The sequence below is a fragment of the Misgurnus anguillicaudatus genome, chromosome 7 (genome assembly GCF_027580225.2).
Source record: "Misgurnus anguillicaudatus chromosome 7, ASM2758022v2, whole genome shotgun sequence".
Taxonomy (NCBI): domain Eukaryota; kingdom Metazoa; phylum Chordata; class Actinopteri; order Cypriniformes; family Cobitidae; genus Misgurnus; species Misgurnus anguillicaudatus.
This window is the reverse complement of record NC_073343.2, coordinates 26,509,979-26,524,590: the sequence shown is the minus strand read 5'-3', so window position 1 is coordinate 26,524,590 and position 14,612 is coordinate 26,509,979. Positions and strand designations below refer to the sequence as shown.

The 14,612-nt window shown below is 38.3% G+C and overlaps 1 protein-coding gene across 2 annotated transcripts in view; it reads left to right on the top strand.

The window, feature by feature from the left end:
• The first annotated feature begins 2,272 nt into the window (after positions 1 to 2,272).
• The window catches only part of adam12b (ADAM metallopeptidase domain 12b), a 144,522-nt gene continuing 132,182 nt past the window's right edge, over positions 2,273 to 14,612 (top strand). For both annotated transcript variants that reach the window (XM_055172032.2, XM_055172031.2), the window contains exon 1: positions 2,273 to 2,692. In XM_055172032.2, coding sequence (XP_055028007.2) covers positions 2,581 to 2,692 — 112 coding nt within the window. In that variant the 5' untranslated portion in view covers positions 2,273 to 2,580. The remainder of the gene's footprint in view (positions 2,693 to 14,612) is intronic.

Here is a 14,612-nt window from a genome sequence, read left to right as displayed (position 1 = left end):
GAAAAAACGCAGAGTGCTGGCTTTCAGCACGGAAAAAACGCTAGCTGCTGGCTTATTTGAAAAACGCTGAGCTTCCATTGGACACAATTGAAAACATGCGCCGGCCGCGGGCATAAAAGTTTTGGTGTGCATGCTCCCTCAGAGCTGAGCGCCGGCTTTCAGCGCAAAAAAAGGCCAACTGCTGGCTTCTTTGAAAAATGCCATGTTTCTATTGGAAACTATAGGGCTTATTCGATCTACGTCATCAATGTTCGCGGCGGCCATATTGTTGACATAAAACTGTCAGTCTGTCAATTGACAAGCGAGGCAGCGTGGGTATTATGCATGGTATTATCGGTGTAATTTTTTTTAAAACCGCGCGATGGTGTGTGGTGTAATACACGGATGTTCTAACAACAGCAAAAAGACCCCGGAATTACTTTTTATGCGATACCGACTGTCAGAAAACATGAAATGAGAGAAGTTGAACCAGCGAAGGAGAGACTCCCAACAGCAAAGTCTGTCCCCATCATTTTACCCCAGGTAACGTTAGGGATATATGCTCACAGTAAAGTCTGTCCCCATAATTTGATCACATATGGTTAGCTGTAAGCAGTGGCTGAAACTGCTCTTTCAAATAAGCTGCCATAAATTGAGAGTGTTATTAAATTAGTATTAATATGAACATAATAATAGGTCTGGCATTGATACTAGGTAGGGAATTAAGGGCCGTTCACATAGTTTTGAAAATCGTTTTATATTAAACAGAATAGCGGAGCTCACACCAAAACTATAACGATACAGATATAATGAACGACATCATTGGGATCACTTTCTGAGCGATTTTTCCCACCTGATGAAGGATAAACCATTGATAGCATTAAAATCTATTTGAACTTCAAGTGCACGGCCACTTAAAATGACAGTGAAGCTCATTGCTGAGGTCTATAACATTAGATTACCTCCAGTTGCTGTGAAAATACACTACGTAATGCTTTTTAATCTATTACATTAACTAACTGTTATGCCAAAAGGTAAGAGATTACACAAACTATTAGATTCACTGTTTAGAGTTAAGTTACTCGAAACGCAGCGTGTTGAGGACATCTGCAAAAGTTTTTATTACAAGCAATATTAAAGGCAAGTGATTTGCGCGAGTGCCGTAATCGAATTAGCATAAACGTATTGTTTGGTGATGTGGACGATGATATAGTAATCGTTATCGTTATAATGTGAACGGCGCTTCAGTGCTTGTATGATGAATGCGGATACTGTATGAACGATATAGTTATAAATATCCGGATAAGTTACGGCTGGCAATAAGGACGGATCTTTATTGGGTCTATTTGATATTGTTCCACAATAATCAAGCTCATCTTCTCTTAATACAGACGAGATTGAGCCATTAGACTACTGCTCCCCTCGACTCAAATCTATGTGCGGCTAGGGGCAGGACAGATGTCATGTCAACAAGATGGCCGCTGCTAGCGACTTCCGGTGTTTGCGAATAAGCCCTATAAGGGGTTGTGCACACAAAAACTTTTAAACATGGCTGAAAACGCGTGGAGAACACCAATTGCCAGATGTTGTCCCGCCCCTCCTTCACTGTGATTGGACGGCTGTGTGAGAATTGACATTGACGAGTGGAGATTTTCACCCAAAGTTGAATCTCTTTTAACTCTCGCCGCTCAGCGCCGAGCGCGGAAAAACCACAGAGCGACGGCTTATTTGAAAAACTTAGAGTTTCCATTGGAATCAATTGAAAACATGCGCCGGCCGTGGGCGTAAAAGTTTTGGTGTGCACACCCCCTAAAATCACTGTTTCCCTCATCCATGCCGGATCTTGAATCAGATTATTAATATATTTTTTACCATGATGTCATTTGTTTGAATTTACTTTACTTACTTCACTATGCAACAACACATAAGAAATAAAAGATAAAATAAAAAATAAAAAAACACGTCAATCATTTACAGACAAACTTTTGATATTATGCACCCTTTAGGTACCAAGGGGTTAATTTTTAAAAGGGTACTGCCCTTGTGACCCTAAAGTGTACATAAAATCATTTTAATGTGCATAATGTAAAGACCATTCAGTAAAAATATAACCTGGATATATTTATGATTGACTATTAGTTATTTAAAATACGTGAAAAAAACTTAGTGGTTCCTAATTAGATCTTAACACTTGAGCCTGGATTTCACAGGCAGGGTCACATGTTTACATTTGCCTCTTGTACTAATCGGACGGCTCTAGGACCCAGCAGAGCTGCGCGATAAACACGTGGAGATCCCAGCATAGAAACACTTTACAAAGAGCACGCCACCAAACCACATCTATTCATAGTATACATGTGCAGTTTGCCTCACTGTTAATACTGTGCATGTTTGACGTGACAGTGTCAGTACGGTAGCGCGCAAGATTTCATCGCGTTTGGCTTTGGAAAGTTTTTTGACAGCGGGTTTCCAGACCACCCTCCCCTTACTCCCCAGTGGATTGATTCATATAGCAGGAAATACCCTGCATCCTCTTCTCCTGTGTGAGTTTGTGTGTCGGACGGTATATGATGAAGATCTCATCATAAGGAGCCGGGCATCATGAGCATCCACCAGGGCTTGGAAACCTGGAGGCTCATGGGCGCGCTGCGCGCTTTTGCGCTTCTGTTAGTGGCACTGATATCTGACAGCTCCAGTCATCCTTCACCCGACGGTAAGCGCATCTTACATTACGGTCTAGTGTCTATACATAAAGTATTGAGTTAAACAAATGAACTGTGCGGAATATAGTTAGGCTACTGTATAAAATTTGTCTACCCACTTAATTGTTATTAATTCACAACGTATTGTTAAGTGTTCCATACAGTATAAAACATTATTATTAGTAGTATTATTATGCTATAAAATTGCAATGAGAGTATACAGATAATGCATTTATAACAGTATGCATTTTTAAATTTGGCAATTTGACAGCCATTGATTTCTACTGTATAGTGTATACGAGGACAGCTTTGAATGAGATTAAGAGGTGTTCATAACAATGGCAGGAAAAAGTAGAGATCAACATTTACATGTGTGGCTTTAAAAATATTACCATGTGAAGTTTGAATGCCCTGTATTTATTTACAAAGTGCTTCTAGATACAGTAATAAACCAGCAGTGTTATAGTCTGTCCTGCTTATAGCTCTGAAATATGACATCTAGAAATAATACAACACATGGCATGGGTCTCTGTTCAAAATAGTACACAATTCTGCATGCTTCATCAGAGACAGAGACGTCCAATAGGGAACACAACCAGCTAATTAAAGTACACTATTTATTTACATAAGAACACATTTAAATATTGACAATTGTTCACTTTAGTAATAGCTTTATAGTACAGTAAAGATATTGGTGGTGCTAAAGAGCCGTGTATGTAGTGATGTTTATTTTCCAAACAGCTTGTCAGTATTCCAGTTTATTAACAGTTGGTCTGGGAAAGTAGGTTAAAATAGGTTTTTTTTTTTTTTTAAACTATGCCTGAGTGCTATGTAAGCATGTTACACTCTTAAAAATAAAGGTGCTTAAAAGGTTATTCACAGTGATGCCATAAAATAACAATGTTTTGTTCCTCCAAGAGCCATTCAGTCATAGGTTCTTTTAAAGGAGACATATCACGAAAATCTGACTTAAAAAGGATTAGTCAATTTTCTTTAAAAAAAAAAATCCAGATAATATACTCACCACCATTTCATCCAAAATGTTGATGTCTGTCTTTGTTCAGTAGAGAAGAAATTATGTTTTTTGAGGAAAACATTCCAGGATTTTTCTCATTTTAATGGACTTTAATGGAACCCTTTAATGGAGCACTTTTAAACCAGAACTTCTCGTCTTCCGGATGACGTATCGAAATGACACCCCAGTGTTTACAAGTGTTGAGAAAGAGGACCGTTCTGACGTTGTTGTATGTGTTACGTGTGACAAAATAAGACGCCAGAGAGTCGTTCATGCTTCTCAATCACCTGGTTCTGTTTTTACTGATCAAAAGGTGCAACCGGAAATACTTTTAACCATCACCATGACATACGTTATTTACAAACACTTCCGGTGGTCACAATACATAATTAAATCACATATCACAACATCCTTCTTTTTTTTTTTTTTAAATTAACACAACACAATTTCATCAATATTTTAACACTAATAAAATCACAACATTTCAAACAATCCAGTATCATTAATCAATCACCAATATGCAAATAGCAAAACTACATTTCAGCAATAAGTCTTTGTGGCTTTGCAACAATTCTACCACTTCGTGTTTTGAATTGACCAGTACATGAACTTGCAGTCTCTTTATCATCCAACACAGCCCTTGTCTCGTGGCAGTCATTAATTAAACTCTGATCCACTTCCTCAGTCTTTGCTTTGTATTCTCCTGTCTTGGACATTAGATATTTCCTATTCCTTCTATACAATTGTCCATCAGGTGTCTCCACAACATAAGACCTTGGTTGCTCAGCCAGAGCAGTAACTTGTGCTGGATTCCACACACCATTTTGCCAAACTCTCACATTTTCTCCTACTGTTAGTTTCTGCAGCTGTTTTGTTCCAAAGTCAAACTTTTCCTTCTGTTTTTTCTGACGATTTTCCAATGACTCTTTCACTGAAGCTGTAACTGTTTTAGGATTAAGTAATACAGTTGATGCTGGTAACCTTGTTCTCACTCTCCGACCCATTAGCAATTGTGCAGGGGAGACTCCTATGGTTTCCAAAGGTGTGTTTCTCAGATTTAACAATGAAATGTATGGATCTCTCTCATCTGCTTCAGTCTTTTTTAACATACGTTTCACAGTTTGTACAGCCCTTTCAACCATTCCATTTGATTGAGCATGGTGAGGGCTTGTTGTTTTATGCTGAAACTCCCATTCTTTAGAGAACTTGCGAAACTCTTGTGAAGCAAATTGCGGTCCGTTATCAGAAATTACTACCTCAGGAATCCCATACCTTGCAAACTGTGACTTCAGCAATTTGATGACAGTCATACTTCTGGTATCATTCTTGAGCAAATCAACTTCAATAAACTTTGAGAAATAATCCACCATGATCAAATACTCTTTTTTATTATATGTGAATAAATCAACTCCAATCTTCTGCCAAGGCCTATCTGGCACACTATGAGGCTGTAGTGGCTCTTTAGTCTGAAATCTTCTATGCGCACTGCATACTTCACAATGACTTACCATGTCTTCAATACTCTTAGACATTCCAGGCCAAAAGAGTACCTCTCTTGCTCTTCTTCTACAACTTTCGATGCCTAGATGACTTTCATGGATCCGATGTAACATGTCAGTTCTCATTGAAGCAGGAACAATAATTTGCTCTCCCTTGAAAAGAATACCATCAACAGCAGAAATTTCTTCTCTGTAATTCCAGTAATTTTGAATTTCTCTAGGGACTTTCTTCATTTTCCTTGGCCAACCATTCTGTACAACTTTCAACAACTTAATCAATGTAGCATCCCTTTCTGTTTCTCTCTGAAATTCTGTTAACTTCTTTTCAGACACAGGCACATTTGTGAGCAGCATATGTACCTGAGCTTCTGTGATATCCTCTTTCTCTGAAGTTTCAGTTTCTGCCAAACATGCTCTTGACAGAGCATCAGCGACATGCATTTCCTTTCCCGGACGGAACTTAACATTCAACTGATACTTTTGCAGTCTCATGAGTAGTCTTTGAATTCTAGCTGGTGCTCTGTTGAGTGGTTTTTTCATTATTATCTCAAGTGGCTTGTGATCTGTCTGAACTTCAATCTCTCGGCCATAAACAAATTGATGAAAGCGTTCTACACCAAACACTATTGCAAGCATTTCTTTTTCAATTTGAGCATAGCGTTGTTCTGTCACAGTCAATGCACGAGAAGCATATGCTACAGGCTTATCCTCTTGAAGCAAAACTGCTCCTAGACCACTTTTAGAGGCATCTACAGAAACAGTTACTGGTAGACTCACATCATAATAGCGGAGTACTGGAGTTTCTGTTAACATCAATTTTAACTTCTCAAATGCCTGTTGATGTTCATCTTTCCACTGCCACTCAACTTCATCTCTTAAAAGATCACGTAGAACAGTCGTATGCTGTGACAAATTTGGTACAAATTTTGCAAGAAATGTCACCATTCCAAGAAACCGAGACACATCTTTTTTACACTCTGGAACTGGCATTTTTCTTACTGCTTCTAGTTTAGCCATATCAGGTTTCAGTCCATCCTTTGTTATAATATGACCTAGATACTTTATTTCATCCAGACAAATCTTGCATTTGTCCTTGTTTAGTCTGAAATTCTTGACACGTGCTCTTTCTAACACTTGTCTTAGCCTGTCGTCATGCTGCTCTTTTGTTTCAGCCCATACAAGGATGTCATCAATATACGTTTCAACTCCATCAATACCTTCAAATAACTGCTGTACCTTTTTGTGGAACACTTCTGAAGCTGAATTAATTCCAAAAGGAAGACGAAGGAAACGATAACGTCCAAATGGTGTATTAAAAGTACAAAGACGAGAGCTAGCATCATCCAGTTTAATTTGCCAAAAGCCTGAGCTGGCGTCAAGCACTGAAAAATATTTAGCTTTGGGCAATCTACATGTGATCTCATCAACAGTTGGCAATTGATAATGCTCTCTCATCACTGCTGCATTAAGGTCACGAGGATCTAAACAGATCCGCAGACTGCCATTAGGCTTCTCCACTATCACAAAAGGATTCACCCATTTTGTGGGCTCTTCAACTTTCTTTATCACTTTCATTCTTTCCATTCTTTCAAGCTCAGCTTTAAGCCTTTCTCTCATGGCAACTGGTATTTTTCTTGGTGGGTGTACCTTTGGAGTAACGTTTTCATCCACTCTGATAGAATGTTCTCCTTCTAAACACCCCATGCCTTCAAACACGTCTGCATACTCTGTGAATATGTCCATGTCATTAATCATCATTACTCTCTGTACAAGATTTAATTCTTCACATGTTTGAATCCCCAATACTGGCTTTACTTCTCTCTTTGTCACAACAAATCTGACAAGCAGTGGCATAGTCTTATATTTCACTGCCAAGTCACACTGACCTTTCACTGAGATCTTCTCTCCTGTATATGTAGACAGTTTAACATTTGAGTTCTTTAACATTCTTCTTTTGCCCATTTTTTCTAACAGGCTATAGGGAATGACATTTGCTTGTGCACCTGTATCAAGCTTAAAATTCACACAGGTTTTTCCTATTTCTAAATCAGTTGTCCATTCTTCTTTAAGTGATGCTTTTGTGTGCTTCAGTGACTGTGCCTGTACTATTCCCACAAATAAGTCATCACATAATTCTGTGACGTTTCCTGCAACAGCATGCACTTTCTTAGACCTGCACATCTTTGCAAAATGATTCATTTTGTCACAATTTCTACACTGTTTGCCAAACGCAGGACAACTACGTGGTAAATGTTCTATTCCACATCTTTTACATTTGAAACTTGCTCTCTCTGTTTTGGTCTTTGTTTTCCACTCATTCTTACACGATTGTTTTTGCTTTACTGCATCAATGTGTCTGCTCTCAGTCATAGTGAGTTGCGCTTTTTTCTCCTCATGCATTTGTTGCATCTGTGCTTTCGTCGTTTCCGACGCGATACATATTTGCACACACTTTTCAAGAGTTGCTTCACTTTCTCTTAAAAGTCTCTCTCTTAAAGAGTCTAAGTTGATGCCACAGACAAGCCTGTCTCTTATAAGAGATTCCTCCAACTCTCCAAACTCACATGATTTAGCTTTTCTCCTCAGCTCTGTTACATATTGACTGATCGACATTTCTCCTTGTACACACGTAAAAAACTTGTATCTCTCATATGTAATGTTCTTTTTCGGATTACAGTATGTCTCAAACTGCTCCATTATTTTCACCAAGTTATATTTTTCATCATCATTTTCAAAAGTAAAAGTATTATAAACTTCAACTGCATCTTCACCCGCAACATGAAGAAAAAGGGATGATTGCACTTTTGCAGTTCTCGTGGCATAGCCACTTGCCACTGAATATAATTCAAACCTTTGTCGAAATCTTCTCCAGTTTTCTGATAGGTTCCCATGACGCAAATCAAGTCCTGCAGGAGGTTTTAATCCTTCCATATTGCGAATTTTAAATCCGTCTTTTACTCTTTCACTTCTGACACCATGTTACGTGTGACAAAATAAGACGCCAGAGAGTCGTTCATGCTTCTCAATCACCTGGTTCTGTTTTTACTGATCAAAAGGTGCAACCGGAAATACTTTTAACCATCACCATGACATACGTTATTTACAAACACTTCCGGTGGTCACAATACATAATTAAATCACATATCACAACAGTATGTCGAATGATACTAATTAATGTCTTTGTGTCAGTTTATTGTTTAAAATGGTGCGCAAATGTGCGTTTCATATATGTAACACGTGACCTTTCCATGTCATTACGCAATTACGTGAGGTCGCGCTGTTTCGTCACACAGCCGGAGGAAGAAGAGAAGTTGTGTTTTAAAAGTGCATATTTTTTATTTTTCTTTCCAAAAATGACAATCGTTTCGCTAGATAAGACACTTATGCCTCGTTTGGGATCGTTTAGCGTCTTTTGAAGCTACGTTGAAACTGCAATTTTAAACTGCATTAAAACTGTTACGTGTTGGGGTCCATTAAAGTCCATTAAAATGAGAAAAATCCTGGAATGTTTTCCTCAAAAAACATAATTTCTTCTCGACTGAACAAAGAAAGACATCAACATTTTAGATGACATGGTGGTGAGTACATTATCTGGCTTTATCTTTTAAGAAAATTGACAAATCCTTTAAGTGCTATAATTGGGTCCCCAGTGCTTCTATCAACATAGAAATTTTGAAAAAGATCAACCCAGTAACTTAGTTTTGTTAAACCATTCTCTGCAAGCATGTGAAAAAATAGGTCATTGAAATTGGGCTTCCCCTGTGATATCAGAAGGGGATAATAGCGCCCATTAATCTGCACTATCCAACCACAGCACTGACATTTAGTGCAGAAATTAGCTTATTTGCAATTTAAAAGGACACACCCCAAAACACAAGCAAAGTGGTAATTTTAACATGCTATAATAAATTATCTATATGATATTTTGAGCTAAAACTTCACATACGTACTCTGGGCACTCCAAAGGCTTATTTTACATCTTAAAAATGTCTTGTGAAATGTCCCCTTTAAGAACCACATCTTAAGTTTTTATAATTTGAATAACTTTTTTTTCAACACAAAGAACCTTATAACCAAAAGGTTCCTCAAATGTTCTTTATGGAACCTTTCAGGCAAAAAATGGTTGCATCATAAAGCACTTTTATTTTTAAAATGTAGGTCAAACAGGGTAACACTAAGTTTTGACAGTTCTTTTTACAAGTCAGTTTCATCATCTGAAATTTTAAAACCATCTGTTTTAAACAGATCTGTTCTGCTCCGCTGTGATTATCTTCTGTGCTCACTTTCACACACACGCACAAATGCACACACACACACACACACTAATACTTGCATTATTTGGCACAAAGGTTATGGGTTCGAACCCAGAGAACATGCATAGTGATAAAAAATGTATATCTTGTAATGCACTGTAATTTAGACAAAAGCATCTGCCAAATGCGTAAAGGATTAGTCAATTTTAAAAAAAAAATCCAGATAATTTACACACCACGTCATCCAAAATGTTGATGTCTTTCTTTGTTCAGTTGAGAAGAAATTATGTTTTTTGAGGAAAACATTCTAGGATTTTTCTAATTTTAATAGACTTTAATGGACACCAACACTTAACAGTTTTAATGCAGTTTAAAATTGCAGTTTCAAAGGACTCTAAACGATCCCAAACGAGGCATAAGGGTCTTATCCAGCGAAACGATTGTCACCCCTGACAAGAAAAACAAAAAATATGCACCTCTAAACCACAACCTCCCGTCTATCTCCAGTCCTGTGACGCGCCAGCTCATCACGTCAAGAGGTCACGGATGATGTATGCGAAACTACGCCCCAGTGTTTACAAGTGTGGAGAAAGAGAAGCGTTCTGACGTTGTTGTATGTCGAATTATACTAATTAATGTCTTTGTGTCACTTTATTGTTTAAAATGGTCAAATGTGCGTTTCATATAACACGTGACCTTTCGACGTCATTATTCAATTACATGAGGTCGTGCTGGTGCGTCACAGGACCGGAGATAGATGAGTTGTGGTTTAAAAGTGCTTTTTTTGTCTTGTCAAAAATGACAATCGTTTCGCTAGATAAGACCCTTATGCCTCGTTTGGGATCATTTAGAGTCCTTTGAAACTGCAATTTTAAACTGCATTAAAACTGTTACGTGTTGGGGTCCATTAAAGTCTATTAAAATGAGAAAAATTCTGGAATGTTTTCCTCAAAAAAACATAATTTCTTCTCGACTGAACAAAGAAAGACATCAACATTTTGGATGACATGGTGGTGAGTAAATTATCTAATCCATTAAATGTGACCCTGGACCACAAAACCACTCTTAAGTCGCACGGTTGTATTTGTAGCAGTAGCCAAAATTACATTGTATAGGTCAAAATTATTGTTTTTTTAAAGGCCAAAAATCATTAGGATATTAAGTAAAGATCATGTTCCATGAAGATATTTTGTACATTTCCTACCAGACATATATAAAAAAATGTATTTATCATTAGTAATATGTGTCGCTAAGGACTTAATTTGGACAACTTTAAAGGCCATTTTCTCAATATTTAGATTTTTTGCACTCTCAGATTCCAGATTTTCAAATAGTTGTTTCTCAGCCAAATATTGTCCTATCCTAACAAACCACATAGCTTATTTATTCAGATTATAGAAAATTAACCCTTATAACTGTTTTTGTGGTCCAGGGTTACAAATGTGAATATAAATGTAATGTAAAGCTGACAAGCTCACTTCTTTGCCACTTGAGGGAGCTTTCTTAAAAAAGGCACTCGGCTCCCGCTGTATGCCCTGCACCTGTGCATACTTGACCACGTTTCTTATATTTCCACTTATAAACACTTTATTCCCAGCACTGACAAGCTCCTCAAGTTAGCAGGGTTGACATGGTTTCGCTGTATCACACGACAAGTACCAAGAGTTATTAAAATGCAATTTGAGAAAGAGCGTCCATCCGTGCCTAATATGTTTCTTGTGCCGTGGGACTGTTTGTGTATGTGTGTGCGTGTCTGCAATATGTTCATCCAAGGCTGAAATCCTCATAATCTGGCGGGGTGGTGGAATTGCTGATCCAGTGTTCAAAAAATCCAAACTTAATGCCAAATAATTGAATTTTGTGCTTTTAGTGTCCTGATTTGCATTTCATCTACTTAAGGTTGGCCTGCATGGGCACATTTTTAGTGATTTAAAGGACAGTTTTAGTGATAAATAAAGTGTGTGGGTATAGCCCATTGTATACTACAGTTCCCTTCCTGTACTGTACGTGTGTATTTGTCTTTCATGTAAGAAACACAGTATCTAGAGCAGGGGTGGGCAACTCCTGGTCCTGAGGGCCACAGCCCTGCAGAGTTTAGCTCCAACCCTAATCAAACACAGCTGAAAGATCTAATTGAAGTCTTCAGGACTGTTTGGAAATGACATTCAGGTGTGTTCGATTAAGGTTGAAGCTAAACTCTGCAGGACTGTGGCCCTCGATGCCCACCCCTGATCTAGAGAGACTGCTATGTGTGGACGGGTGTGATGATGATGTCCTCACCGAACTCTTGACACCGTTTGCCCAAACCCTTGTAAGCTACCATGTGTGTTTATGTGAATGTGCATCTGTTAAAATGATTGTGCTCCTGCATACATTTACACATTTGGCAGATGCTTTTATCCAAAGCGACTTACAGCGCATTACAAGGTACGTATATGTGTGTTCCCTGGGTTTAAACCCATTATCTTTTGTGCTGCAAGCGCAATGCCCTCCTATTGAGCTTCATGTATGCATATGCGTGTTTAACAGAAAAGCTTTAGTTTCAGTGCAAAGTTCTGCTTTTGATTGTTTGATGGATTCCAGTGTTTTTCTGAGTATGAGGAGTTGCACCGTAACCAGTTCAGTGTTTGTCTGCAACAATTTTGACATCTTGAATAGACCCCTGTTGTTCCCTCCATTGATCCAGAGCTCAGCTCCTCTATTCCAAATGCACACACATGTACACACACTCACAAACCCACACTTATTCACTTAGCCGTAACACGAAGTTATTGATTCCAACAGGGATCAGTTTGTGCAGGTGGGTGATGCGTATCTGAGCTCCTCTCAATCATTAGTCTTTACCCAATGCTGTGTGTCTGCGTCTGCGGGTTTAGCTGTACTGCTGAAGGCCAAATATTTGAAAAATTGGAAATGTGTCCACACACATTTTGGAAAAGATGTCAAAATCCATATTTTTTTGGTGGTGGTGGTTATAAAATACTCATAAATTGGCCAAATCCAAGTTTCTGAAAGTTTTACTGAATCTATTGCATAAGCAATGCATGAAGTACAGTGGAAGTCCTTATATGGGCACATGTAGGTATTCAAGATTAAGAAACAGCATGTTATGTGATCTTTAAAATATGAAAGCATATAAATATAAAATACAGGTGATGGTACTGTCGATGTCAGAGGGCCCTATTTTAACGATCTAAGCGCATTGTCTAAAGCGCACAGCGCAACGTCTAAATGGGCGTGTCCGAATCCACTTTTGCTAATTTAATGACGGGAAAAATGGTTTGTGCGCTGAGCGCATGGTCGAAAAGGGTTGGTCCTATTTTTTTAATGATTAATGGGAGTATTTTGGGCGTAACGTGCAATAAACCAATGAGAGTCTCAGCTCTCATCCCCTTTAAAGCCTGTTGCGCTGGCGCTATGTTTAATCCCTATTTAGATAACCGACTTTGTAAACTGAAAAACTAAGCGAAGGAAGAAGATCCCCAGTTTAAGATTAATGTTAAATAATTGTGTTGTTCTTCACTTGTATTGAAATTGTTATTTTTTCATTAAAACCTTTAAAAGCCGTTTTCATTTAGTCACGGAAGTAAAAAAGCAGGCTTTTAATTGCTTTAAATGGCTATCCAATATCATCAAAAAATAATTTCCAAGTATGTAAGAAAAGGTTTGTACTGTAAAAATACTTTATTTGTTACAAACAGGAGATAAAGAATTTACAAACGGCTCTCCGCAAGATTCAGCACTTGGACAGCGTCAGTTTTTTTAAGCATTACTTAAAAATGTTTCTCATCTCACCATATCCACCGGTACAGAGTCATCATATACAATAAATCCGTGAGGTAGCATTTAAAAAAAACATGTAAAAACAGATGCATTTGTTTAAAGCAAAGCATTTATTTACTTAACAGGCTGCAGGTGAAGCAGCTCTTTGTGCCTTCTAACATCTCATAATTAGTCCTCATTTATGTCCAAGAGACTCAATAATAATCTTTTACATTCAATCCTTTAATCTTTCATATTTAAAAGCGTGTTTGTGCTGCTGCGCATTCATGTATGTGTTAAGCAAACCCGGGTTGTCGCCCCGTTTAGGCGCATATTACTAATGCGCTCTTTAAATAACAAAAAAACATATTGCGGCATTGACTTTAGACTTAGACCAGGTTTTTGTTGGTCAATGGCGTAGTTTGTTTTAGTTGCCTTAAAATAGCAACGCGCCAACAATGCGCCTGAACACACCTCGTTTTCAGACCAGAACGGCCATGGGCGCAAAAGGGGGCGCAAATGCATTTGCTATTTAAACAACGCGGCGCTAAACATGAAAATTATTATTGCGCAGGGTGGAAACTAGCAAAAGACACTTGCGTCGTGCATTGCGCTGCATTGCCCCGGGTGTAAGATAGAGCCCAGAGTCTTTAACCACAGGCTGGTGTTTCAACAGGCTAATATCATGAAATGTCACTCTGTCACAGTGAGCTATTTAAACTGTCTATCTTTCAAAGTAGCCCCTGTCCCCCGTCATAGAGTCTCAAACTGATAATCTGTAACGACACATCAATACCAATGAGCAGACACAGAGAGAGGTTATTATAGCAGGGTCATAATGTCTATAGATTTTCTCAGTCAGTAATCTCTCTTCATTCGCCCCATCTCAACCCCATCACACCCGCATTAGCCATCTACCCACACACACACACACACACACTCATCCTCTATTACGCTCATACACTCTTAATCTCCAATTCTCTCTTCTTGCCATCTCACTTTCCTCTTTCCACCTTTTTGCAAAGATTCAGCTGATTCTCAGAGTGCTGACATGGCTTTTTCACCCTGTTAAGAGAGAACCAACACATTCGGCACATTCACTGCAGAAACAACTAAAACAAGAAAGTTTTAAATAACTTTTATTTAGGGATGCACAGATATATCAGCCTATAATCGGTATTAGCAGATAAAAGCATTTTTGCCCACTGTTGGACAACGGCTGATTGTTTAAAAGCAGCCAATGATCAGGGCAGAATATATCTTGGCAATAAAACACATCAAAACTCATGCTGTGTGATTACAACAGTGACAACAGAATTGCAGTTTGTATGCTCTGCACTTCAATGACATAATATTTTAAAACTTTGAAGGCAGAAGGCAAAACTATCGGTATCAGTAGATG